At 41.7% G+C, this 25,251-nt stretch overlaps 1 protein-coding gene across 5 annotated transcripts in view; it reads right to left on the minus strand.

Moving 5' to 3' along the window:
- The window catches only part of ikbkg (inhibitor of nuclear factor kappa B kinase regulatory subunit gamma), a 35,510-nt gene extending 12,748 nt beyond the window's left edge, over positions 1-22,762 (minus strand). The window contains exons 1-12 of one of the 5 annotated variants that reach the window (XM_047379407.1): positions 22,374-22,761; positions 20,570-20,710; positions 19,268-19,533; positions 16,050-16,124; positions 9,170-9,355; positions 8,415-8,473; positions 6,510-6,557; positions 5,875-5,977; positions 4,379-4,494; positions 4,165-4,296; positions 3,953-4,025; positions 3,743-3,877 (exon numbers count right to left, since the gene is read on the minus strand). In XM_047379407.1, the coding sequence (XP_047235363.1) occupies positions 3,743-3,877; positions 3,953-4,025; positions 4,165-4,296; positions 4,379-4,494; positions 5,875-5,977; positions 6,510-6,557; positions 8,415-8,473; positions 9,170-9,355; positions 16,050-16,124; positions 19,268-19,533; positions 20,570-20,708 (1,332 nt within the window). In that variant the 5' untranslated portion in view covers positions 20,709-20,710; positions 22,374-22,761. Of the gene's footprint in view, positions 1-3,742; positions 4,026-4,143; positions 4,297-4,378; positions 4,495-5,874; positions 5,978-6,509; positions 6,558-8,414; positions 8,474-9,169; positions 9,356-16,049; positions 16,125-19,267; positions 19,534-20,569; positions 20,711-22,373 lie in introns of all 5 variants that reach the window. The other 4 variants (XM_047379398.1, XM_047379381.1, XM_047379416.1 and 1 more) reach the window with 4 other exon arrangements.
- Positions 22,763-25,251: the final 2,489 nt, after the last annotated feature.

Raw genomic sequence — 25,251 nt, forward strand, 5'->3', positions numbered from 1 at the left:
CTCTGACTCCCTGACCATCAGCACCGGTTCCCCCCAAGGCTGTGTTCTCTCTCCTCTGCTCTTCTCCCTGTACACCAACAGCTGCACCTCCAGTCACCAGTTAGTCAAGCTTCTGAAGTTTGCGGACGACACCACCCTGATCGGACTCATCTCTGACGGTGATGAGTCTGCGTACAGATGGGAGGTGGACCATCTGTTGGACTGGTGCAGCCAGAACAACCTTGAGCCCAACGCTCTAAAGACAGTGGAGATGGTTGTGAACTTCAGGCAGAACCCAGCCCCACCTGCCCCCATCACCCTCTGTGACTCCACAATTGACACTGTGGAATCTTTCCGCTTCCTGGGAACCATCATCTCCCAGGATCTCAAGTGGGAGCCAAACATCAGCTCCCTCATCAAGAAAGCCCAGCAGAGGATGTTCTTCCTGCGGCAGCTGAAGAAATTCAACCTGCCAAAGACTATGATGGTGCACTTCTACACAGCCATCATTGAGTCCATCCTCACCTCCTCCATCACCATCTGGTACGCCGCTGCTACAGCCAAGGATAAGGGCAGGCTGCAGCGTGTCATTCGGTCTGCTGAGAAGGTGATTGGCTGCAGTCTACTGTCGCTCCAGGAACTGTACACCTCCAGGACCCTGAAGCGGGCCGGGAAGATTCTGGCTGATCCCTCCCACCCCGGTCACAGACTCTTTGAGACTCTCCCCTCTGGCAGGAGGCTGCGGTCCATCCGGACCAAAACCTCACGCCACAAGAACAGTTTTTTCCCATCTGCCACCAGCCTGGTTAACAAAGCCCGGAAACCACCTTGACATTCTCCCTTTCCCCCACACCCCTCCTTTTTTTGCTGACAGGACACCTGTAACCTGCAACTCTATGCGTTACATTAACGCTCAGCTTGGACTCCTGCTTTACTTGCACTGCTTTACTTGCACAATGATCACCTGCACTGTTGTATTGCTCTTGCATCTTATACTGCTCTATATTTACTCTCACTCACTTAAAACTGTGCACATATATTTATATTATATTGTAGATATGTTTATACTGTTTAATTTGTACTGTATTGCACCGACTACGCCAAAACAAATTCCTTGTATGTCCAAAAACGTACTTGGCAATAAAGCTTTTCTGATTCTGATTCTGATTACTGTGGCAGCCGCACCGATCAGTCTGTCGATCTCCTGCTCCATTCTTTCCTCACTCGTGAACAAGACCCCGAGATACTTAAACTCCTCCACTTGAGGCAGGAACTCCCCTCCAACCTTAAGTGGACAAGCCATCCTTTTCCGGTCGAGAACCATGGCCTCGGACTTGGAGGAGCTGATTTTCATTACAGCCGCTTCACACTCGACTGCGAACTGCCCCAGTGCGTGCTGTAGGTCTTGGCTAGAGGTTGTAATCTAAGAAGTTAAAATGTTCACTGGTAATGAATATGTTTGCACTGTAGCACTGCAACAATTTATGAATTATAGATGTTGCAGCTTATTATCAGTTTCAATTTGAACCATGACTTCAGCAGAGTGCCAGTGCTCCTAGATATGATCATTGTGACACCCTTTCTCAAGAAAATGTGAAGGCCTAAGTTCCAACAGGGAGGAAGAAGTCAGGGATGATGTGCACAAAAACAATACAGATTAAAGCTGGAATCAGCTTTGAAGGCCCTCACACCTCAGCGCAACTCGGCCTGTGCAGCAATTGCGGGAGCCTGGCATCGCCACGTATACGCCACCGAAGATGACACAGCTTCACTGCAACACGTCACCACTAGGTGGCACTGTGAGCAATATGTCATATGATCTTCGGTAATGCAGAGTTTTGGTTTGACGAAAAGCATTCAAAATTTGGAGTAAATATGACCTTCCAGATGTAAGCTGGACTCACTTGTTTGTCAGTGGGCGGGGCTAAAACAATGTCATAAATTACGTGTGTCAACATGTCCATCATTACCTCATGATAATGTATACGACATTTCAAGTGGATCCGATGAAGTATGAGGGAGATATAGCCCTTGAAGTGTCCTAGGGGGTGCTGTTGATTCAAATTTCAATGTAATCCAAGAGGTGTTTGGGGGCTGACAAAGATCAACCATATTTATTTTGGAGAGAATCGGACCATGCATGTGTAATTTAGAGCCAAAGGTATGGCCGTGGCGTGACATCAGAATTCGCCACGCCATCATAGCCACACCCTGCAGCTAAAGCAGTCAGTACTGGCGGCTGTCTAACATCATCATGTCATCTGTAACTTGGGACAATTTCACATTGATTAGGTGAAGAACATCAAAAATTGACTCTCTAAAGGAAAACATGACACTTCCTGTTCTCAGGGGGCGGGGCTTGAAGATGTCAAAATCTGATCCGTGAATATTGTTCAGGGCCAAAGGCAGATCAATCTCAGAAGAATTCAGGTCTCTGTGACTTTCCTTGTAGGAGCTATATCAATTTCGTCTTTTATGGCGAGAAGTCATATTTTGAGGCGTGGCCACGCCCACAAGCTTTCATGTATCAACCACCTTTTGATAACTTTTGATCCCCAGTGCCTTAAGAGCATACTGAGTCAAAAGCTGTAGGAGGAGTTCGCTCAGATATGCAGGCTAGAAAGGGCAAAACCAGGGTCAAAATGGCAACTTCAAGACAAAATGGCCGACTTCCTGTGGGGTTTGGACCAACGCTCCAAGAGACTTTTTTGTAGGTCCTGAGAAGTTACATATGTGTTCCAAATTTAAGGTTCCTCGGTCAAAGCATGGCTTGGGGCTGATTTTTTTAAATTTTCTAGGGGGCGCTGTGGACGAATTAGGCCACGCCCAGCAAATATGTCATCAGATCTCTGTTGGGACTGGACTAGGATCAATCACATTGAATTTGGTGCAGATTAGATGATGTATGTGGAAATTAGAGCCTAACGTATGGCCATGGTGTGACGTCCAACTTTGCCGCACCACCACGGCCACACCCTTTTATGGAAAGTTACTGTGCTTCAAACGAAGTTAGACCCACTAGTTATCAGTCCTGACAGAGTTTCAAGTTGATTGAGTGTAGACAGCCAGATAGCGACCTGTCCCAGTAAAAAAAGTGACTTCCTGTTCTCAGGGGGTGTGGCTTTGATGATGTCAGCATATGACCCCATAGGATCGTCGGGAACCCGAAGGTCCAGAGAGTTATTGCACTTTTTCACTTTGGGAGCGAACACTATTTTCGAGCCCCGGCCACGCCCCCTAAACATGGTCAAAAACTCAAGATTTTGATAACTTTTAATCCCCCATGCCTTAAATGCATATTGACCAAATATGAAGCCGATAGCTCAAAATCCCTAGGAGGAGCTCGTTAAAGTTCGAGGTGAGTAAAAGGGAAAAACGGCCAAAAATTGGCCTTTGACCCAAAATGGCCAACTTCCTGTGCATTTTAGGGCATACCCCCAAGAGAGCTCTACCTGTGTGCCAAATTTCAGATCTCTATGACTTACAGTTCGGCCTTTCTCACGTTTGGGGGCTTGGCTAAGAGGTTAGTCCACGCCCACTGACGACAACATTAAAGAATGAAAATTTTCATCGGGGGACAACTTTGGGTAAAATTGTGTGAGTTTTGGTGCATGGCAAAGTCCCCAAATTGCCCCGCAAAGATGCAACGGAAAAAAGAAAGAATAAGAAATCCTACGATAACAATAGGCCCTTGCAGGCTTCCTGCTCAGGCCTAATGAAAAGACAAGTGAGATCCACCTCTTGGCAACTGTTTGGACTTTACCTGTGCAGTGAGGACAGGGACAGTTTCCAGCGAGCCTTTCTGCTGCTCCACCTCCTCCTTTAGTTTATCAATCAGGTCCTGCTTTATGGCCAGCGCCCGCTCTGCCTCCTCCAGTCTACTGCTAAGATCTCCTCCCTGGAGCAATACGCAGAGCCCAATTTTAGAACAACAAACAATTGAGGGAACAAGTTTGTCTGAGTGCGTTTTTACCTCACTCTTCAGTTTACAATCGTAGTCTCTAAACAAACATGTGTAGGCATGCTGCAGTTGTGACAGTTTTTTCCTGAGAAATAAAGAAAAAAAATATATTTTAAAATACACCTCAGCTTTCTAGATTACACTTTCTGAATATTTTGACAAATGACTACAAACTACAAGGGTAATAGGTGTGCTGAACACACTTCTCCTCTGTGACCACGTGCCTCTCCGACTTCAGGGCATTCTCAAGGCTCTGGACCTGCAGCAGCAGTTTGTCCATGGCCACGTGATGCTGTTTCCTCTGCTGATCCAGCTCTCGCTCTGCCACCTGCAGAGCCTTCACCTTACTGACCAGCCTGCACACAGACAGAAGAAACAGCTCAGGAAAAGAGACAAAACGTATAAATGTGGCTATGCTGATATAAAGTGATGACTCACTTCTCCTCCAGCATTTTGCGCTCGTCATCGCTTTTCTGCAAGAGGATCTGTCTCTCATTCAGTTCCCCCAACAGTGATGTCGCCTGAGCTTTCAGAGCCTCACAGTCCTTGGCCAGCTGATGGAATGCAAATAGAAGTGATTAAACATTAAAAATACATTCACAGACAAAGGCAGCTAAACAATGCAAAGAAATGGTCTGATTTGGATATAATATGGTACACATACAAACACCTGATAGTTATGGAAATAATTAAACCAGGAGGTGGTTAGTCAAGAATGGGCACCATATGTGGAGTGGAGGCATCATGTGTTAAGCAACAGTGTTACTGCTGCCTCAGACAGTCAGGTAAGGTCACCTAAGGTCACCAGACACAGAAGTGGTCTCATGGCCAATATTGGCAGCATTGATAGTTTCACAGTGGTCATGTTGTGGGTTTGCATCAAACTAGGGGATTTACTGTGCAATTGCTCCGCAACTGAAGGGTACTCTTTAACACACAGTGCAGAATTACAAGACGTGTAGTCACTCTCCCATCCTCATCGGTTCCATTGTGGTTGCAGTAAAAGGAGAGTTAAATAGGTCAGAAACATGTTGTGCAGCACTACTGTTTGGTTTTTCAGAGTCATTCTGACAGGGGCAAGATCCCCTGAACCTCTGGCTCTGAAACCAAATGTAGCTCTTTGGGCCCTTCACAGTAGCTCGTAAATAACTTTGACCAACAATAATCTAAAACTGAGCAGGAGTCTCTAAATATAGATGGTAAGTATAAAAAGGCTAGTTCTGGTAGTTCTGTAATGCCAGATACATTTTTTTTCTTGCAGTACCTGCAAGGACTCGCCATAGAAGATGGTAAAAGAAATTATTTTTTGGCAACTGGGTATTAAACTATATCATCTGGTCATTTTACATAAAGGTGAAGTGTTCCCCTTGACGAAAATGCATGTTCTCCTTTTGTAAATTTATGATGTTTTCCTTGGTTATAAAACCTACAAATAGTAAAAAATGAACCATAGAACAACCTAATTTTATACAGTAGGTAATTGTGTGCAGAGAAAACTTACAACAAATACATGTCTGCACGCAATTGCCTTAAAACGCCCTGAAATATGCGATGCTCTGCATCAGAATAATCGGTAGGGGCAACACAGGAATTTAACGCTGTAGCTTTGTGAGTCAAGTCAGACCTTCAAAAACTCACTAAATACGAATAATGCATCGTCCACAATGTCACTGATGAGTAAATTAAGTGGCACACAATCTCAGTACTAATGTGGACCCTTTAATCACGCTTATGAAATGTAGTGTTTAATTTTCTGACACTTAAAAGCTCCTGAGTTTTTAAGCATATACACCACACTGACCCAGCTTTGACAAATGCCTATTGTTAAATTACTCAGATTTGTACAGGGGATAAAGACATCCCAACACTGGATATTTTAGGACTGTACTCTGCTGTAGATGGAGCTTCAAGATTATAAAAGCCCTGTAGCAGACCTGGGCACATTCTTTGTCCTTTTGTTTGAGCAGAGCTTCTGTTCTGTCACGCTGAGCTGAGCTCTTCTGCAGGTAATCCAGCTTCTCCTCCAGCTCCCGATACCTACAGGGGAAAGAAATCAGTCACTGGTACATGTCAAAATTGTGCTCAGTCAAAGACTAAAATTATACCTATGGTAACTTTTTATAATTTTATAGTGTAAACAATGACTGCAGCACTTTGATATAAACTGGTCATTTATTAGCAATGAAATCACATGATTCAATTTTGTCAAATGAGTAGGAAGACCCTTGAGTAAAATTGCCAATTAGTTACTCAATTAACACCCCTTTTCCTATAAATCTATTTCCTTTATTTAGCTAATAGCTACTTTTATTTTTTAGCAGAAAATAGAAAGAGAAATTCAGTTACATGACGCAGAAAATGATTGAGAAATAAATGATTGTTTTTTTGACAATGGTAAAAATCCCTTCTGATGCATAAGAATGGCATAACAACGAAGTGGATAAAATGTCTGACCTACTTGCGAAACCCACAAGAAACAGAATGAGTTTAGCTTTTGGCAACAGGCAGGCAGTTAGTGACATGTTCACAGAGGGAAGCAAAAGACAGCCACACAGAGCTGTAGGCTCACCTGCCCTGTGTGGCCTCGAGCTGCTCTGTGAGTTTAGCCAGACTAGAGCTGGGAAAATGAAACAAAAGAGGCCAAGGAGGATAAGGCAGAGGCTTTGTTAAGCAGAAGAAAGGAAAAAAATTTAATTAGGCATGCTACAATCCTGAAGACTTAGAGTATACCTACCTGTACAGGTCCTTCTCAAAATATTAGCATATTGTGATAAAGTTCATTATTTTCCATAATTTAATGATGAAAATTTAACATTCATATATTTTAGATTCATTGCACACTAACTGAAATATTTCAGGTCTTTTATTGTCTTAATACGGATGATTTTGACATACAGCTCATGAAAACCCAAAATTCCTATCTCACAAAATTAGCATATTTCATCCGACCAATAAAAGAAAAGTGTTTTTAATCCAAAAAACGTCAACCTTCAAATAATCATGTACAGTTATGCACTCAATACTTGGTCGGGAATCCTTTTGCAGAAATGACTGCTTCAATGCGGCGTGGCATGGAGGCAATCAGCCTGTGGGACTGCTGAGGTCTTATGGAGGCCCAGGATGCTTCGATAGCGGCCTTTAGCTCATCCAGAGTGTTGGGTCTTGAGTCTCTCAACGTTCTCTTCACAATATCCCACAGATTCTCTATGGAGTTCAGGTCAGGAGAGTTGGCAGGCCAATTGAGCACAGTGATACCATGGTCAGTAAACCATTTACCAGTGGTTTTGGCACTGTGAGCAGGTGCCAGGTCGTGCTGAAAAATGAAATCTTCATCTCCATAAAGCTTTTCAGCAGATGGAAGCATGAAGTGCTCCAAAATCTCCTGATAGCTAGCTGCATTGACCCTGCCCTTGATAAAACACAGTGGACCAACACCAGCAGCTGACACGGCACCCCAGACCATCACTGACTGTGGGTACTTGACACTGGACTTCTGGCATTTTGGCATTTCCTTCTCCCCAGTCTTCCTCCAGACTCTGGCACCTTGATTTCCGAATGACATGCAGAATTTGCTTTCATCCGAAAAAAGTACTTTGGACCACTGAGCAACAGTCCAGTGCTGCTTCTCTGTAGCCCAGGTCAGGCGCTTCTGCCGCTGTTTCTGGTTCAAAAGTGGCTTGACCTGGGGAATGCGGCACCTGTAGCCCATTTCCTGCACACGCCTGTGCATGGTGGCTCTGGATGTTTCTACTCCAGACTCAGTCCACTGCTTCCGCAGGTCCCCCAAGGTCTGGAATCGGCCCTTCTCCACAATCTTCCTCAGGGTCCGGTCACCTCTTCTCGTTGGGCAGCGTTTTCTGCCACACTTTTTCCTTCCCACAGACTTCCCACTGAGGTGCCTTGATACAGCACTCTGGGAACAGCCTATTCGTTCAGAAATTTCTTTCTGTGTCTTACCCTCTTGCTTGAGGGTGTCAATAGTGGCCTTCTGGACAGCAGTCAGGTCGGCAGTCTTACCCATGATTGGGGTTTTGAGTGATGAACCAGGCTGGGAGTTTTAAAGGCCTCAGGAATCTTTTGCAGGTGTTTAGAGTTAACTTGTTGATTCAGATGATTAGGTTCATAGCTCGTTTAGAGACCCTTTTAATGATATGCTAATTTTGTGAGATAGGAATTTTGGGTTTTCATGAGCTGTATGCCAAAATCATCCATATTAAGACAATAAAAGACCTGAAATATTCCAGTTAGTGTGCAATGAATCTAAAATATATGAATGTTAAATTTTCATCATTACATTATGGAAAATAATGAACTTTATCACAATATGCTAATATTTTGAGAAGGACCTGTAGTTATAACAGGATACCGCTCCGATTAATTTAACAGAACTACATTAAGGTTTAGCTTAAAGTTAGTTGAGTGCTGTTAGTTTCACAGAATGATCTACATGTATTCATGGGGAACTGAGTCTTACCAGTCAGAGGTGTGCTGTGCCTCGGAGCGAAGTTGAACAGCTTCCTCATTGCCGCTTATCTGTAAAATATTAAGATATTCTATCAGCCCACAAACAAGAAGAGCATGATTGCTGTGACGGTAGATGACAAAACAGCTCTGGTACAACTCATTTTTGTAGCAGGGAATGCAAATGATTATTAAAAAGACTGGACCAGCTTCCTTGTCCCACCCCACAGCATGATGCTCACACCTTCATGTTTCACCATGGGTATGGTGTGTTCAGAAGAATGTCAAGTGTTCTTTACATGTTTTTAAATCAACTTGCTAGTGGCAAGCCACCTGAAAATGATGCACTACTTTGTGTTGTTCTATAATCAAATACAATGCTAAAGAAATGTAAGGGCTTCAATAAGATTTTGGCACGGCACTGCATTCAGTAAAAAGATCTACTCACAATAAAGTTCACTCTACATTTCACTCTAAGGTGGGTGAAGCAGCCCGTTGTCAATGGCATCATGTCTTGTCTGAACCTCAGCTTAAATTGTTGATACTTTGCTGTTATTTTTAATTATTTACAAAAACATTCTTAACAATAAATTTTCAATAGTTATAGTAAAAAAAGACTGATGTGTGGAAATCTGCGTAATGTTATATTTTTACCTCTTGTATGAATTTGAAAATTCTATTTCCCATCACTCTAAGCTGTACCTGAAATTCATATTTGTGCCCAGCTAGTCTGCGTGTTACCGTACAGGATGTGAAGCTTGCATTTACCTGCGTCTGGAACAGTTTAGCACGCAGGTGGTCAATACAACGATGCTGGCGCTCGATCACTTCTTTTCCCTCGTCCCTTTCCCTCTTCAGCTCTTCAGTTTTTTTTCTTAGCTCTCTCATCTCTTCTTCTGTTTTTTCTTTGTGTTTCTTCAGCAGTTGCAGAAACTCGTTGTCACCCTCCGCAGGCTGTAGACAAGGATATATGATATATTGTCTCAGGCAGCAGAACTGATACCAAAAAGTTAAACCTTAAAAAAAAAAAAAAAAACCACATGGACCAGAACAACTGTGAAAGAACAAGCATGGCAATGCTAACATTTAATTTAACAAGAAAAAACTTCTTATATATCCAAATAAATACCTGCCAGGATTACCACACAGTCTTCAATACGTTTTTTTCTTGGAACATTAATGGACTCCAAACTGTTTGAATCACCTGACACATTTAACAAGAAACAAGAGAAAAGATCATCCAGCTCCTATCTCAACTTCCTTCCACTGGTTTGCACGGGCTTTTAGACCCAGTTCAACTTAAGTCAGTACCACAGTTTTGCAGAACAAAGACTTTTTAAGAGGACATTTAATATAAAAGGTGCAACAGAAAGAAACATGGTTGTACATCTGGTTTAGATGTAAACCGTGCTGTACATGTTTACATCCAAGTTTTTTAACCTTGGTAAAATCAGTGTTCTGTATTTGTTAAATCAACTCAAACTCTTTTCTCAGGTGTTAAAGACGTTTATGTTTTATACACTTATACACTCTGCAGTAGAGGCTGACATTTTTTCGGGAGTCCCACGGGTCACGGGATTCCCATGGGAATCCCGCGGGACGGGAGACAGCATCAGTAAAGATCACGTGATTGGGACGGTACAGGATAAAAAATGAACGGGAGCAGACGGGAGCAGGAGCTAACCAATAGGAGGGAAAACAAACTAGGATCAATTGTCTTTGGTGGAGAACTGGACGTGGTAAAATTGGATTTGTAACGTAAAGTCAGAAGTAAGGACTTATCTACTAAACTCACAGAGCTGACAGGAAAGTCGCAAATATGACCGAACTTCAGGAGAGTTGAATGTAGCAGTGTTAACATGCAGTCTGCTGCTTGTAAAATGTATTTAGTTGTAACCAAGTACACCAGTGATTAAGGGACACTTGTAAGACAGATTCTGGATTAAATCAGCCCTGCATCTCTTTATTCGTCAAACCAAAAGTACCAACATGTGTCAAGTCTCATCTGACCAACAAAACTGCTCCATGTGCACTAAAGATTTAAGAGCCTTTGCCACAGTAGAGGGGAAAGGTACGGAGCCCGAGAGGGGACATGGGGGATGTTTTTTTTTTTTTTTGCGTCCCCGCGCAATACTTTTGCGTTCGGCATTTTGGAACAGGAGCACAGATGACAGACAAACTGCTCACAAAACAAACAGCACTGATATGTCTATGATATGGTTTATTTGTCATATGCAGGTTAACACGCAGTCAACAATGCGATGAAATGCTTAGGATAAGAAGAACCGTTCAAATCACAATAAAAACAAAAACAATAATGGCGTGCAAAAAAAAGTACACATCATGCAGCAGTAATAAGCAAACAAAGTGTCACAGATGTGGTTTCGTGCAGCATTATTGTCCAGAGTTCAGTAATTTGACAACTTGTGGATAAAAACTGTCTTTTAGTCTGATTGAAGATCATTTTATTTAAGACCGATTTCAAAATAAAACTCAATAAATCTCAAAACGGGTGTAGTGTTTGTTCCATTTTTGCAGTTATCTGGTTTGGAAACTATCCCACAAAGTATTGCGAGATAACTCAAAGACTATTGCATGAGAACGCAAAAAGAGAAAAAATTCCCCATGTCCCCTTGTGGACTCCATAGAAGGCTTCATCAAGGGAAGATATTAAATAAATATGTTGTGAAATAGAAAAAAATTGAATGTACCATTAAATGTACAATTTATTTAATACATCATTAAATATTAACTGTACCACTAATTACGTCATGTCGTCTTTAAAATTATATTTAATTATTCTGTGGCACATTTAATTGCATTATAGTCCATTTCATGATATAATGGTACATTTATTGTTTCTAATGATGTATTAAATAAATAAATGGTACCTTTAATTTAATGTCACATTTAATGTTACATTTCTTTCATGTTACATTTACTTCACTTATGGGACATTCACAACATTTATTTATTTAATGATGATTTTATTGTATTAATTTTGTCCAGTTTGACCCTCCATTCTTGATGCCTGTATAGGAGGTCATGTTAGAATTTAAATCAGGTGTTCTGGAGCAGAAACAAACATCTAAAACTTGCAGGGAAGGGGTCCCTGAGGACCAGGGCTGTGAACCATTGAGCTACAGTTTCTAAATTATGAAGGTAATGCCTTTTTGGCCTTTTGTTCACCAAGTACTGTTCTCTTACTAGGTGCATTTTTCTTTCGTTTCAGCAACTTGAAACATAAAAGTGATGTCATTGTTCAAAGGAAACAATCACTTAATAAATGAGTAAAATACAACTATGTACATTTTGTTTATTCAGCTAAGATAGACATGGTCTGTTTCCTTGTTTGATATTTTATTATTTCTTCATTATTATTCTTTTTACTTTAACTGGCCTTTACTACAGCTAAAAACAGGGACCTAACTGGTCCTTCAAAGAAATTGCCAAAAGACTAAATGAAGAAAACAAAAATGGGAGTGGCACAGGAGTGGGAGTCGTTCTAAATGGGAGTGGGATGGGAGTGGGAGTCAATTTACCAGGACTGGGACGGGACAGGATTTTTTTTGTTATGCTGGCCTGGGATTGGGATGGGACAAGACATTTTTCTGTGGGAGCAGGATGGGACTGGAGAGAAAATCCACTCCCGTGTCACCCTCTATTCTGCAGGCAGCTAAAAAAACCAGAAAGCTGCTTGAAGCCCATTCATTGGACATTGCAAAGAATCTACCGTATTTTCCGCACTATAAGGCGCACCGGATTATAAGGCGCACCTTCAATGAATGGCCTATTTTAGAACTTTTTTCATATATAGGGCGCACCGGATTATAAGGCGCATAGAATAGAAGCTACTGCAGTCAAACGTTTGACTGGGGTTGCGTTATGCATCCACTAGATGGAGCTGTGCTAAAGAGAATGTCAACAAAACAGATAAGTCAGTCAGTCAAACTTTATTAATACACTACAAACCAGCATTCTGATAACTCCATTCACTCTCATGGTAAGGTCTCCTCTACATAGAATTCTATTGAATAGAGCTTTCCTGTTTCTGTCCCCTGACCGTAGTCTGATGACACAGGGGAGACGCTCTCTCCAGGGCCGAAGTTACTTCGGGGTTAACTCCCTCACTCATACGTTGCTGAGTTGAGCATGAAGAAACGGCATCAAAACACTGAGTTGTTGACGAGATTCGGGGTTCTTTTTAATGACTTTGCAGCAGGTAAAAACACAGGGCTTACAGACTCATACAACGCTGCTCCGGTCGCCGTTTCTACCCACCCCACACACACAATAATACCGACGTCACTCCTTCACTCTTGATTCTCAGCTACGGCAGCACACAGCGCCACCTCTGTCCGGAGGAGTAATGTCAACATCTTCCATACACACACACGAAACATACACCCCACACACTGAGCTTCTAATCACAAATAGTTCAGGCAATTCCTGCAACAGTACATTCAAACGTTATACACACACAAGTGGTGTTGGACTAGGAGTAAGCACAGTACAGGTGTTTACTGCTATTACTTCGGCGACGCCCCTGACTACGGTAGCCGTAATGCTGCAAGCGGTGCGGCTTTGTAGTTTACCAGTCGTACTGAAACATTTTGACAGAGCGCCGTGTACAACCAGTATGGATCAACCAATTAACCAATTGATCCATATATAAGGCGCTCCGGATTACAAGGCGCAACGTCATTTTTTGAAAAAATTAAAGGTTTTTAAGTGCGCCTTATAGTGCGGAAAATACGGTACATCAACTAATGGTTCACTGGCTTCTGGAGGGTATGTCCTAAATCACAACAGAACCTGTCATCCTCTGCAGATTCGGAAATAAGAGCAAAGGGATCATTAAAAGGAGTCAGTTGAAGTAGTTTGGGCATCTCGTGAGGATCCCTACTGAAGGCCTTTTCTGCGCTGATCTGAAGAAGCCAGGAAAAACCCCAAACCAGTTTGACGGCAGAGTTTCCTTCCTAGACCAGTTACCTCAAGGAGGTAAGGAAAGTTGGATGGATCATTTAACATCATAGAGTAGAGGTAACACTAGAAAATGAGATTTGACTTTAGAAATGTAGTTCAGGGCTTCTAAGGCTCTTGATGGCACAGTTATACACTATAAACAACAAAGTTATAGAACTATACTTATTGACAGGTGTTGGCAGGGGGCAGATCAGCTATTTTCAAAAAACACTATTTATGACAACACTACTCAATAGCAATGGAACCATACAACAGAAAATGTAGCTGGTATTTATGCTCTTCTCACATCAATGATGAGAAAAATAGTCTAGGTCAAAATGATGCATATACAGTACACACTAAACATTTGGACACACCTTCTCATTCAAAGAGTTTTAACACATGTGGAATTATATACTGAACAAAAAAGTGTGAAACAACTGAAAATACGTCTTATATTCTAGGTTCTTCAAAGTAGCCACCTTTTGCTTTGATTACTGCTCCACACACTCTTGACATTCTGTTGATGAGCTTCAGGAGGTAGTCACCTGAAATAGTTTTCACTTCACAGGTGTGCCCTGTCAGGTTTAATAAGAGGGATTTCAAGCCTTATAAATGGGGTTGGGACCATCAGTTGTGTTGTGCAGGAGGTGGATACAGTACACAGCTGATAGTCCTACTGAATACACTGTTAGAATTTGTATTATGGCAAGAAAAAAGCAGCTAAGTAAAGAAAAACAAGTGGCCATCATTACTTTAAGAAATGAAGGTCAGTCAGTCCGAACAATTGGGAAAACTTTGAAAGTGTCCCCAAGTGCAGTCGCAAAAACCATCAAGCGCTACAAAGAAACTGGCTCACATGAGGATCGCCCCAGGAAAGGAAGACCACGAGTCACCTCTGCTGCGGACGATAAGTTCATCTGAGTCACCAGCCTCAGAAATCGCAGGTTAACAGCAGCTCAGATTAGAGAACAGGTCAATGCCACACAGAGTTCTAGCAGCAGACACATCTCTAGAACAACTGTTAAGAGGAGACTGTGTGAATCAGGCCTTCATGGTAAAATAGCTGCTAGGAAACCACTGCTGAGGACAGGCAACAAGCAGAAGAGACTTGTTTGGGATAAAGAACACAAGGAATGGACATTAGACCAGTGGAAATCTGTGCTTTGGTCTGGTGAGTTCAAGTTTGAGATCTTTGGTTCCAACCACCGTGTCTTTGTGCGGCGCAGAAGAGGTGAACGGATGGACTCTACATGCCTGCTTCCCACCGTGAAGCATGGAGGAGGAGGTGTGATGGTGTGGGGGTGCTTTGCTGGTGACACTGTTGGGGATTTATTCAGAATTGAAGGCATACTGAACCAGCATGGCTACCACAGCATCTTGCAGCGGCATGCTATTCCATCCAGTTTGCGTTTAGTTGGACCATCATTTATTTTTCAACAGGACAATGACCCCAAACACACCTCCAGACTGTGTAAGAGCTATTTGACCAAGAAGGAGAGTGATGGCGTGCTGTGCCAGATGACCTGACCTCCACAGTCACCGGACCTGAACCCAATCGAGATGGTTTGGGGTGAGCTGGACCAAAGAGTGAAGGCAAAAGGGCAAACAAGTGCTAAGCATCTCTGGGAACTCCTTCAAGACTGTTGGAAAACCATTTCAGGTGACTACCTCTTGAAGCTCATCAACAGAATGCCAAGAGTGTGTGGAGCAGTAATCAAAGCAAAAGGTGGCTACTTTGAAGAACCTAGAATATAAGACATATTTTCAGTTGTTTCACACTTTTTTGTTCAGTATATAATTCCACATGAGTTAATTCATAGTTTTGATGCCTTCAGTGTGAAGCTACAATATTCATAGTCATGAAAATAAAGAAAACTCTTTGAATGAGAAGGTATGTCCAAACCTTTTGTCTGTACTGTATTTATACAGGGCCAGACCTGTTAATGAGTTCCCTGTCCCCACTTATATTAGCCACGTCTGCTATCTGGGAATCCTACATAACTTTAAGGAGCACACAAGTCTCAGAGCGTCCAGCAGTCAGAAGATATGTAGAGCCAAGCATGTCCATGTCTTCTGTATACTGCCAGTTAGAGACAAATCCAACTGATAATTAAAGCTTTCTGGTTTGGTCGGTAAAAAAACATTGATCCATAAAATCCTCAAAACACATCGTGAATTCTGTCCAAGTCTTCCGATGTATCCATGTATTTCAGTGGTGCTGATGCTGCGCTGAGCGGACAGCTGCCTGAGGCGTTTAAGGAGGTGAAACGCTGAAGTTTCAACGTTGCTTAAAAAACGGGCATATCTAAAACAGTTTTTCCTGTATTATCTGTTTTACTAGCATCAATGCCATATTTAATAAGACTGACTAGCCAGCTACATCTTTCTCACCCTCAGACAAAGTAGCTTAAAATGGTCAGTGTTTTTTAGCCAATCAAGTCGAACTAGGTAGGTGGGAAGTTAGCCAACATACTGTCATTACCATCTCTGATGTGTCTGTGCTGGAATGTGCACTGGTGGCCCTATATATGTACGATTTAACAAACCTTCTAAGTTTAATGCAATGCAGTCATCAGTTAAGCCCTTGCCTACCACTTGTGGCACTAGTGCCCAGGGTTGCTGACCCCTGATCTAGATAAATACCAAAGGAATGTGATCAACGAGTTCCTAAACACTTTACCAGGCTGCGAAGAGGCGTGGTTTGTGTCTGCTGCTCTGTCTCTCCAACTCTTTTCCTCTCCCACTGGTCTAGAGTCTGGAAGACAAAACAGAAATAGAGCCACTTTATATAAAAAAAAACTGTATTTAATTCTTTTTTTTTATTAGACCTGTGATTTTACAGTATCTGTGTCCAAAATTTTAGATAGATTTTGGATTGAAAACCAAAAGGTAGATTTATAGAATTCGAGTGAAAATGACATTAAAATTACCACGGCATACTAAAGGTGAATTCAGAGCCTGTACAAATCAGCAATTAAATCCTTGATTTTAACAGAGGTCGCCTGCATGAATTGAAAACTTTATTACGATATTGTGGCATAATAAAAATTAAGATAAGAAGTATAGATGGCTGGGCCCATAGTTTCCTCTAACTGCAGCCTGTTTAAGCTGTCTACATATTCGACGGAACATTCCTAAAGAAAACTCGAAAATGTTCTTTATTCATCTTTTACCTACTGTATTTATATATAATTTCTATATCTCTTTTTTCTTTAACTGTCTCTCCATCTTTCTGATTTAACTACCTTTCTGTGTCTCTCTTTATCACATCTTTTATCTGTTTCTGTCTCTTTCCATCTTTCAGTCTTTATCTGTTATTCTTTCTTTCTCTTTCTACCCATCATGTATGTATTTAATTACCAAGCTCAGTCTTATAGATAGATCCAGGGGGGCAATACCACCTCCGACAGTCAAGCCAGGTCAAAAACTTTTATTCCTCTACCTTCGCCATATGTACCTGGAGCAGGAGAGTTAACCCTGCTGCTGCTTGCAGGAGAGGAAGTGCTGCCATCAAAATGAAATTTGGCGCTTTAAAAAAACAAAACAAAAATCACAGATATCCTTGCCTGCTTTCCAGGTTTTAGCGGCATGTTTTTCTGTCCAGTGTCGAGAGTGTGTGTGTTCATCTAGGTGTGAACGCACGTAACTCAGCGTCGGTGACACAGAGTATGATGAGTGTGTTTTCATCCACCTTTTGTCAAGTTTGGCCATAGAAAGTAGAGTAGCGACAATGCAGGGACAGAAATCCTTCACGACATGATCTAATAACTGTGAAAACGTACTATTACTACATGCCGTGATCCTCATGAGGTGTGGGCGGTCTTGTTGGCGGGGTGCCCCCCTTGGATAATGGCAGGGGAAACACTGTAAATAATTATTTTAAGTTTTCAGTAGCCAAAGCCAGTATGAAAACCCTCTGCGGTGGGTGGAAACTTATGTACAGTCAATACAAAACATCTGGGCGGCAGACAGCCCAATCACATACCCAAAACAATCAGGTATGAAATGAGTATAGCTGCTAAGGTATTAAATGACAAATAGAAGAAATGATTGCCATATGGTAATGTCCTGGTCCCCTCAACACTTCACATTTCTGCTTTGCCAGACCTTTAGTTGCTGTTATAGTGTTAGAGACGGTTGTTAGGACTGACTGAGAAATAGTGCAAGAGCAACAAGTTTCCAAATGAAAACTGAAACACTGTCAGAAAGCCTAGAGTACCACTGATCAAGACAATTTTAAAAGATCAGAACAAATATGGCTGCTTGCAATCATAACAAAACACTAGATGATTTAAGACCCAATTCTGTAGTTCATGTAACATCTGCGTCCTTCCTAATATGACAAGTGTGATTACTATACAAATGCTCCTCCAGAAATTTACAAAGCACAAACTATTAAAGTTGATTCTTTAATGAAGATTAATGATAACATGTGATAGCTACAGTCCGTCATGTATAAATGTGAAGGTCCAATACATAAAAGCTGTAATAGAGGTGTCCCGATACCAGTTTTTTACAGACTGAGTACAAGTACTTCAGTTTAGGTACTTGCCGATACCAAGTAGTTAATAAGTTTGTACCTCACATAATAACTTCTGAAAACACATTTATACAATGTGGTGGCGGCTGGGAATGTAACACTGAGGCTCTAATATGTTGAGAAGACGACAAAATCCATCATCGACCACTGAAAACAGCTGATCATCAAGGGCGATGAATTCGGCAAGAGTTATCCTTTCTGCACGTGGATTGTCTGTTGCCATTTTTTCACGTTTCTGTAGTACTTGCTGCAGTGTTGGTTGTGCTGTGCTGTTGCTAGCAGCAGCAAACACTTGGAACTCTGTGTTGTGTTTAGTCCTAAAATGCTTAATCAAATTACTCATGTTAAAAGACGAAGTTTTTGTCCCTCCTCTTGAAAGCTTAGCAGAGTACAGCAGACATTCTGCTTTTTTAGTATCCTCGAGGTTCACTTTTAAATATTTCCAAACCATTGACATTTTCACCCCCTCCTGCCATCTAATGTCGCTCGTCTTCTTCTTCTGGGTTTTTTGGAGGGTCAACAAATAACCCTTTGGTGTATTAGCACCACCACCTGGTATAAAGTGTGGTCTAGCGTTTGAGTCCCAGGAGGAACATCAAGCACAAAAGTGGTATCAGATCAGAGTATCGCGTTGCTTTTACAAGTACGACTACTTGATGCTGGTATTGGGCCCGATACCAGCTTCGGTATCGGGCCAACCCTAAACTGTACATATACATAAAGCTGTAAAACCGTATATTAAGGAGGAACCCAAGTATTCCCATTAATACAACGGAGTGATCTTTTAGAGAGAAATATCGGTTTCAAAATCTCACTGGTGGAGCAGCCTCCTGCAGAAGCGACTGAAGCAGTAGACTGTGGAGCGTCCATGTGATGGTTTAGTCTGGCTGAAGAACACAGGCAATAAGCTGTTAAGTTCCTCATTCTTTATCACAAAGCATTAAACAACAGGTTGGTTACACAGTGGATAACAAGCTGACAACATGAAGTCAGGAAGGGAAATCTCTCTGTAGCTACGGGAACGGTGAAGAGTTCTATTATTTCTATCATAAGGCCAAAAGGCCAATGCATGGAAAAACACATAGGAACAACCTATGGATGCAGGGTTTCACAGGCTGATTTCCTGGGACTACAGATGCAAATTAACATGTTTGTGTAAATCCTGCAAGAATGCACCCACTGATGAGCATCTCTTCTTCTCAAAAAGAAAAGGCTAAATCAACAAGTTGAGAAGAAGCTTCTGCTTCATTTTATAGGACAACCACAGCCTTATCGTTTTCCTGTGACAGCAACAATCCCAGCCCTTCTGAATTGTAGGTATATAAAGGCAAAGAAATGGGAATTTTCAGCACACTGACCTTAGGTTCTTCCAGTGGTCCATTCCTGGCAGGATGTCCAGGCAAGATGTCCGTCTTGCTCGTGGTGTAGCTATGGTTAGAAGATGAGCCTGGTCCATTCACCACGCACTGTAAAGAGTGGTTCTCCAGTGCCAGCTTCTCCACCAGTAACCTGGCATCTTGGAAGCGACAGCTGAGAAACTCCCGTTCCTCCCTTATTCTTTGCTGCCATCCCTCCATCTCCTCACAGCGCTGACGCAGGGTTTGGTTGCTCCTCCGCAGAGCCTCTGAAGGACAAAGATTTATAAGCACTCAATCAATGTCATCTTCCACCAAAACGCTTCCAAAACCATCTTTGGCTCTGGTACTATAAAACAAGAAAAACATCTGCATGTCTGTTGTTACAGACTTTGATTTGGACCTGTAATATTCTTATGACAGTTCTGGTTCAGTTCAATGGCATTTTTCTTTTTAGCGGCATCCTCCATTTAACAAATACTCCTAAACACTTTTCCTGACTAAATTCCACCCTGCCTGTCCAGTCTTGGGGTTCATAGGAACCCAAAAGGTTCCTATGAACTTATGGCAGATGTTTTTACAGTAGCCGAGCTTTAAGCATGGAACTTGTAAAGACCACAGATGATATATTTTTCCATACCTGAAAGAAACCTACAAAGTCAATAAATTCTATACTTTAAAAACGTCTAATGAAGAAAACGTCTATTTAATTTTCCAGAATTAAATGTTAAACAAAGTGATTAATAAATTAAACTTTGTTACTTCTCGTTAGTGTGGAAATACGATCTCTGTTATTATGGGTGCTATGTTTTAGTTAATAAGTTTTCAAACCTGGACATTTGAGCACATAAAGCACATAAACATGATGTGAAGGCAGAAGGTAGAACAGCACACTGAAATGTTAAACTATCATCATGGAGTATTTCTGCACCATCATAATCCCACAGCTGACCCTTAGACACACCATGTTACTGATGTTGCTTTGTTGTAACTAAATCCTTCAGACATTCTCTATGCTGGCCAGGCCAAGACAAGAGATGTGTTCGACCCTCTTCCTCAGCTGCACCTGTGTAATACATCCTGTTTAAACTGCAGTCGAGAAACATCAATAAAAACTGTACTTTAAGGAAGTGCAGCTTAAAATATAGATATAGAATATGGATGTGGACAAGAGAAGGACAATGACGCTGACATGATGCAGCATGGAAACATCTTGGATTCATCCTGTCTCCGTGCTCCAAAACAAATGGAAAAAACTGCCTTTCTGTCATTTGTACTGATCGTTTGATTTTTGTGAGTTAATACCTCGAAGCTGCTGGTTGTCGCACAGCAATCTGATAACAACTTCATTGCCAGCAAGCTCTGGTGGGATCCTTAGGACCCCTCCGCTGTCCTCTCCAGACATGTCCCACTGCATGGGGCCATCAGGCTGTGGCTGCACCATCTCTACAGAAGTAGAGACAAGAGAAATCAGATAAACATTCACAGCTTTGAAAACTATCTACACAGTAGAATAAATGCAGATGAAGTAAAGTGCAAAAGTCTTGGGTCATTTGTCTTTCTTTATATTAAGCTTCAAAGTGTATTTTATCAGGCTTCCTGAAGGTCGTCTTGAGCTTTTCTTTGGGCTTTGGTTGCTCTTTCAATCACTATCAGTCTACTCTCTGTATATAAATATATATAAACACAATAAGACAACTATAAATAGTGCTCTCCTTGAACATTTTCACATAGTACAACCACAAAACTCATTGATAGACCAATAAAAATAGTGCAAAATTGTAAAGTGGAAGAAAAAGGTTTTCACATTTTTTAAACAAATCTCTTGATGTGTGTGATAGATATTTAGCCTCCTTTATTCTGATAACCTTAAATGTAATCTCTTCTGACTTCTCAGAAGTCACCTAATCAGTAAACAGAGCCCAACTGTGTGCAATGTTATTTCAGCATCAAACCAGCTGTCCTTTGTCTTTGGGGTTTGTTCAGGAACAAAACACAAGAAAATCAAAATAATATGGAAAAACTGGAAACCTACCAAGACAAGGTCCACCACATGAAAACCAAGGCAAGCAGTGCATTAATCAGAAAGGCAGCCAAGAAGCTAATAGTAACTCTGGAGGAACTGCAGATTTATGCAGCTCAGGTTGCAGCTTTGGAAGAGTGGCAAAAAAGCCATAAATAACACTATTCTCAGTTTTTCACAAGCCACATATGGGACACAGTGGAAGGAGGTGCTTCAATTGAATCAGACCAAACCTTAAGTGTATGGCCTACATGTAAAATGCTGTGTGGCCTTTTGCACATCATGCACATCACCCTGAACAAATCGTCCCCACTATGAAACATGGTAGTGGCAGATTTGTATCTGTGAAAAATTTGAAACCCATGTCTCATTTTCTTTCCACTTGACAGCGATGAACTACTTTGTTTTGGCCAGTCACATAAATTCCTAACAAAATACTTTCAAGATTGTGTTTGAACAAGTTGTTGAAAAAGTATGAAAACTGTTTTCCACTTTGTATTCAGGAATGGATTTTGCTCATTGTAGGGTATGAAAAATCTTAAATGATTTAAATTAGTTTACATAGTGGATTCTCAATTTTATTAATAAGATAGATATTATATTGGCAAAAACATTTATCTTTACACTCAAATATTAAATTCGTTTTTGAAAGGTTTCTGAGGCTGAGCACGTTGTTACCGTGTAGGTGGCCTAGACTAACTTTCACTTTCATTTTAAGTCCTGGAAAAATTCTCTTTTAATGAGAAAGTCCATCCAGCTGACTGCCTTCAGGTTTTTTGATTTTTGGAAAAATGCCAGGCATCCAGAGCAGTTGAACCTGCTTACAGGTGAACGGGAGCGGAACAAAACATTACCTCATGATTCAAAGTGCCACCATTGGAACGGAATTCGAATGCGAAACAAATATATGACGAAACAATAAAAATAAAACTATCCAAATTAAAACACAACAACTCAACACATTCAGTATTGTCTGGTGACATAAACAAACCCTTCGACAGTTCTAGTAAAGCTACCGTTATACGTCAACCGCAAAGGGCTTTCACACATAACCAACCGCATTTACAGTCACTAAACATGTCTTACCTTTTCTTCTTCTTTCGTTTTGATGTCCAGAATAAAAGCAGTTTAGCTGCCACTCAGTCCTTCAAACAGTTTATCTAGACAGCTGGCTAATACCAGACAGCTAAAACCTAGCTCATTAGCTTGGTAAGCTAATGTAGCAAACTCTCGTCTGGACAAATTGAGGAGCTTTTTAATCTACTATAAAGACCGGTTTAAATCAACCACGTAGGTATCTCCAGAGAGACATGTCCCGTTTTTAACTTATCTCGGGTGTGTTGAATAATGTCTGAACAAATCTGCCAATTCGGAGTGTTGTTAGCACAACGACGACTGGGTGTTTTACCCTGAGCTTTCACTGTCAGGTAGAGCTAAGTGTGAGCCGTCAAGGTTTTTTTTTTTTTTTTAGATCTAAATACAGTGAGGTCATACGCTACCCACAATGCATCTCGGAACTTTTCAGCAGAGGTGCGAGTAATAGTAAAAATACAATTTGTGTCAAATAAAGATACACTGAACAAAAATATAAACGCAACACTTTTGTTGTTTCTCCCATTTTTCATGAGCTGAACCCAAAGATCTAAGACTTTTTCTATGTTCACAAAAGGTCTATTTCTCTCAAATATTGTTCAAAATCCTGTTTAAATCTGTTAATGAACACTTCTTTGCCGAGATAGTCCATCCACCTCACAAAGTGAGGTCAAAATGGTGACCTGACAGACACAGACAAGACACATACTTAAAAACGGTTCCAAATAGCTCAGAGCAGTTCATAGTTTCATAGTAGTCTTAGTACTGCACTGTCACAGTGCAACACTTCTCCTCGCACAGTTGATCAGGTTGTTGATTGTGGCCTGTGGAATGTTTGCCCACTCCTCTGCAATGGCTGTGCGAAGTTGCTGGATATTGGCAGGAACTAGAGCACCAGTGTTACCAGGTGAGAAATGTAGGATTATCTTACTAGACTATTATTATCGTATTTTCAGGGAAATTATCGTACACTCGTCATAACCAAAATAACAAGTCTGTTGATGTGTTGAATAGCGTCTAACAGGCACTCGCAGCTTTGTGGCGTCAGTACGGAATGGATTTATCAACAGCTGCAGCCCCACAGTGCCGGGCTCTGCTTCTTCTTCTTTTATTTTCTTTTCCTCAATCATGGGCGGGCGCAGTGGACTATTCAGCCAATCATGGCCGTTGTTCTGAGGCCAACGCATCACGTCACACGTAGGTCACATTTAGAAAAGCACGATTGGCTGGAATTTTCAGCATTTGTTTCCGAATCCGGACACAGATGCCTTCAAGGTTCATAAAAAAATTCCGACAGACTTTGGCGATAGGCTGATGATACAAGGTGATTAAAATTCACATACCACTGAACCAAAACAGAAAACCTTGGATAAATGTTTCAGCTGAAGTCTGTCTGGTTATTATGAAAACCCAACTGTCTCAAAGACTGTAATTCTTTAGACATGAAATGTTTGTGTATACAGGTCCTTCTCAAAATATTAGCATATTGTGATAAAGTTCATTATTTTCCATAATGTAATGATGAAAATTTAACATTCATATATTTTAGATTCATTGCAAACTAACTGAAATATTTCAGGTCTTTTGTTGTCTTAATACGGATGATTTTGGCATACAGCTCATGAAAACCCAAAATTCCTATCTCACAAAATTAGCATATCATTAAAAGGGTCTCTAAACGAGCTATGAACCTAATCATCTGAATCAACGAGTTAACTCTAAACACCTGCAAAAGATTCCTGAGGCCTTTAAAACTCCCAGCCTGGTTCATCACTCAAAACCCCAATCATGGGTAAGACTGCCGACCTGACTGCTGTCCAGAAGGCCACTATTGACACCCTCAAGCAAGAGGGTAAGACACAGAAAGAAATTTCTGAACGAATAGGCTGTTCCCAGAGTGCTGTATCAAGGCACCTCAGTGGGAAGTCTGTGGGAAGGAAAAAGTGTGGCAGAAAACGCTGCCCAACGAGAAGAGGTGACCGGACCCTGAGGAAGATTGTGGAGAAGGGCCGATTCCAGACCTTGGGGGACCTGCGGAAGCAGTGGACTGAGTATGGAGTAGAAACATCCAGAGCCACCGTGCACAGGCGTGTGCAGGAAATGGGCTACAGGTGCCGCATTCCCCAGGTCAAGCCACTTTTGAACCAGAAACAGCGGCAGAAGCGCCTGACCTGGGCTACAGAGAAGCAGCACTGGACTGTTGCTCAGTGGTCCAAAGTCCTTTTTTCGGATGAAAGCAAATTCTGCATGTCATTCGGAAATCAAGGTGCCAGAGTCTGGAGGAAGACTGGGGAGAAGGAAATGCCAAAATGCCAGAAGTCCAGTGTCAAGTACCCACAGTCAGTGATGGTCTGGGGTGCCGTGTCAGCTGCTGGTGTTGGTCCACTGTGTTTTATCAAGGGCAGGGTCAATGCAGCTAGCTATCAGGAGATTTTGGAGCACTTCATGCTTCCATCTGCTGAAAAGCTTTATGGAGATGAAGATTTCATTTTTCAGCACGACCTGGCACCTGCTCACAGTGCCAAAACCACTGGTAAATGGTTTACTGACCATGGTATCACTGTGCTCAATTGGCCTGCCAACTCTTCTGACCTGAACCCCATAGAGAATCTGTGGGATATTGTGAAGAGAACGTTGAGAGACTCAAGACCCAACACTCTGGATGAGCTAAAGGCCGCTATCGAAGCATCCTGGGCCTCCATAAGACCTCAGCAGTGCCACAGGCTGATTGCCTCCATGCCACGCCGCATTGAAGCAGTCATTTCTGCAAAAGGATTCCCGACCAAGTATTGAGTGCATAACTGTACATGATTATTTGAAGGTTGACGTTTTTTGTATTAAAAACACTTTTCTTTTATTGGTCGGATGAAAT

The sequence above is a fragment of the Girardinichthys multiradiatus genome, chromosome 1, assembly GCF_021462225.1.
Source record: "Girardinichthys multiradiatus isolate DD_20200921_A chromosome 1, DD_fGirMul_XY1, whole genome shotgun sequence".
Lineage (NCBI taxonomy): Eukaryota > Metazoa > Chordata > Actinopteri > Cyprinodontiformes > Goodeidae > Girardinichthys > Girardinichthys multiradiatus.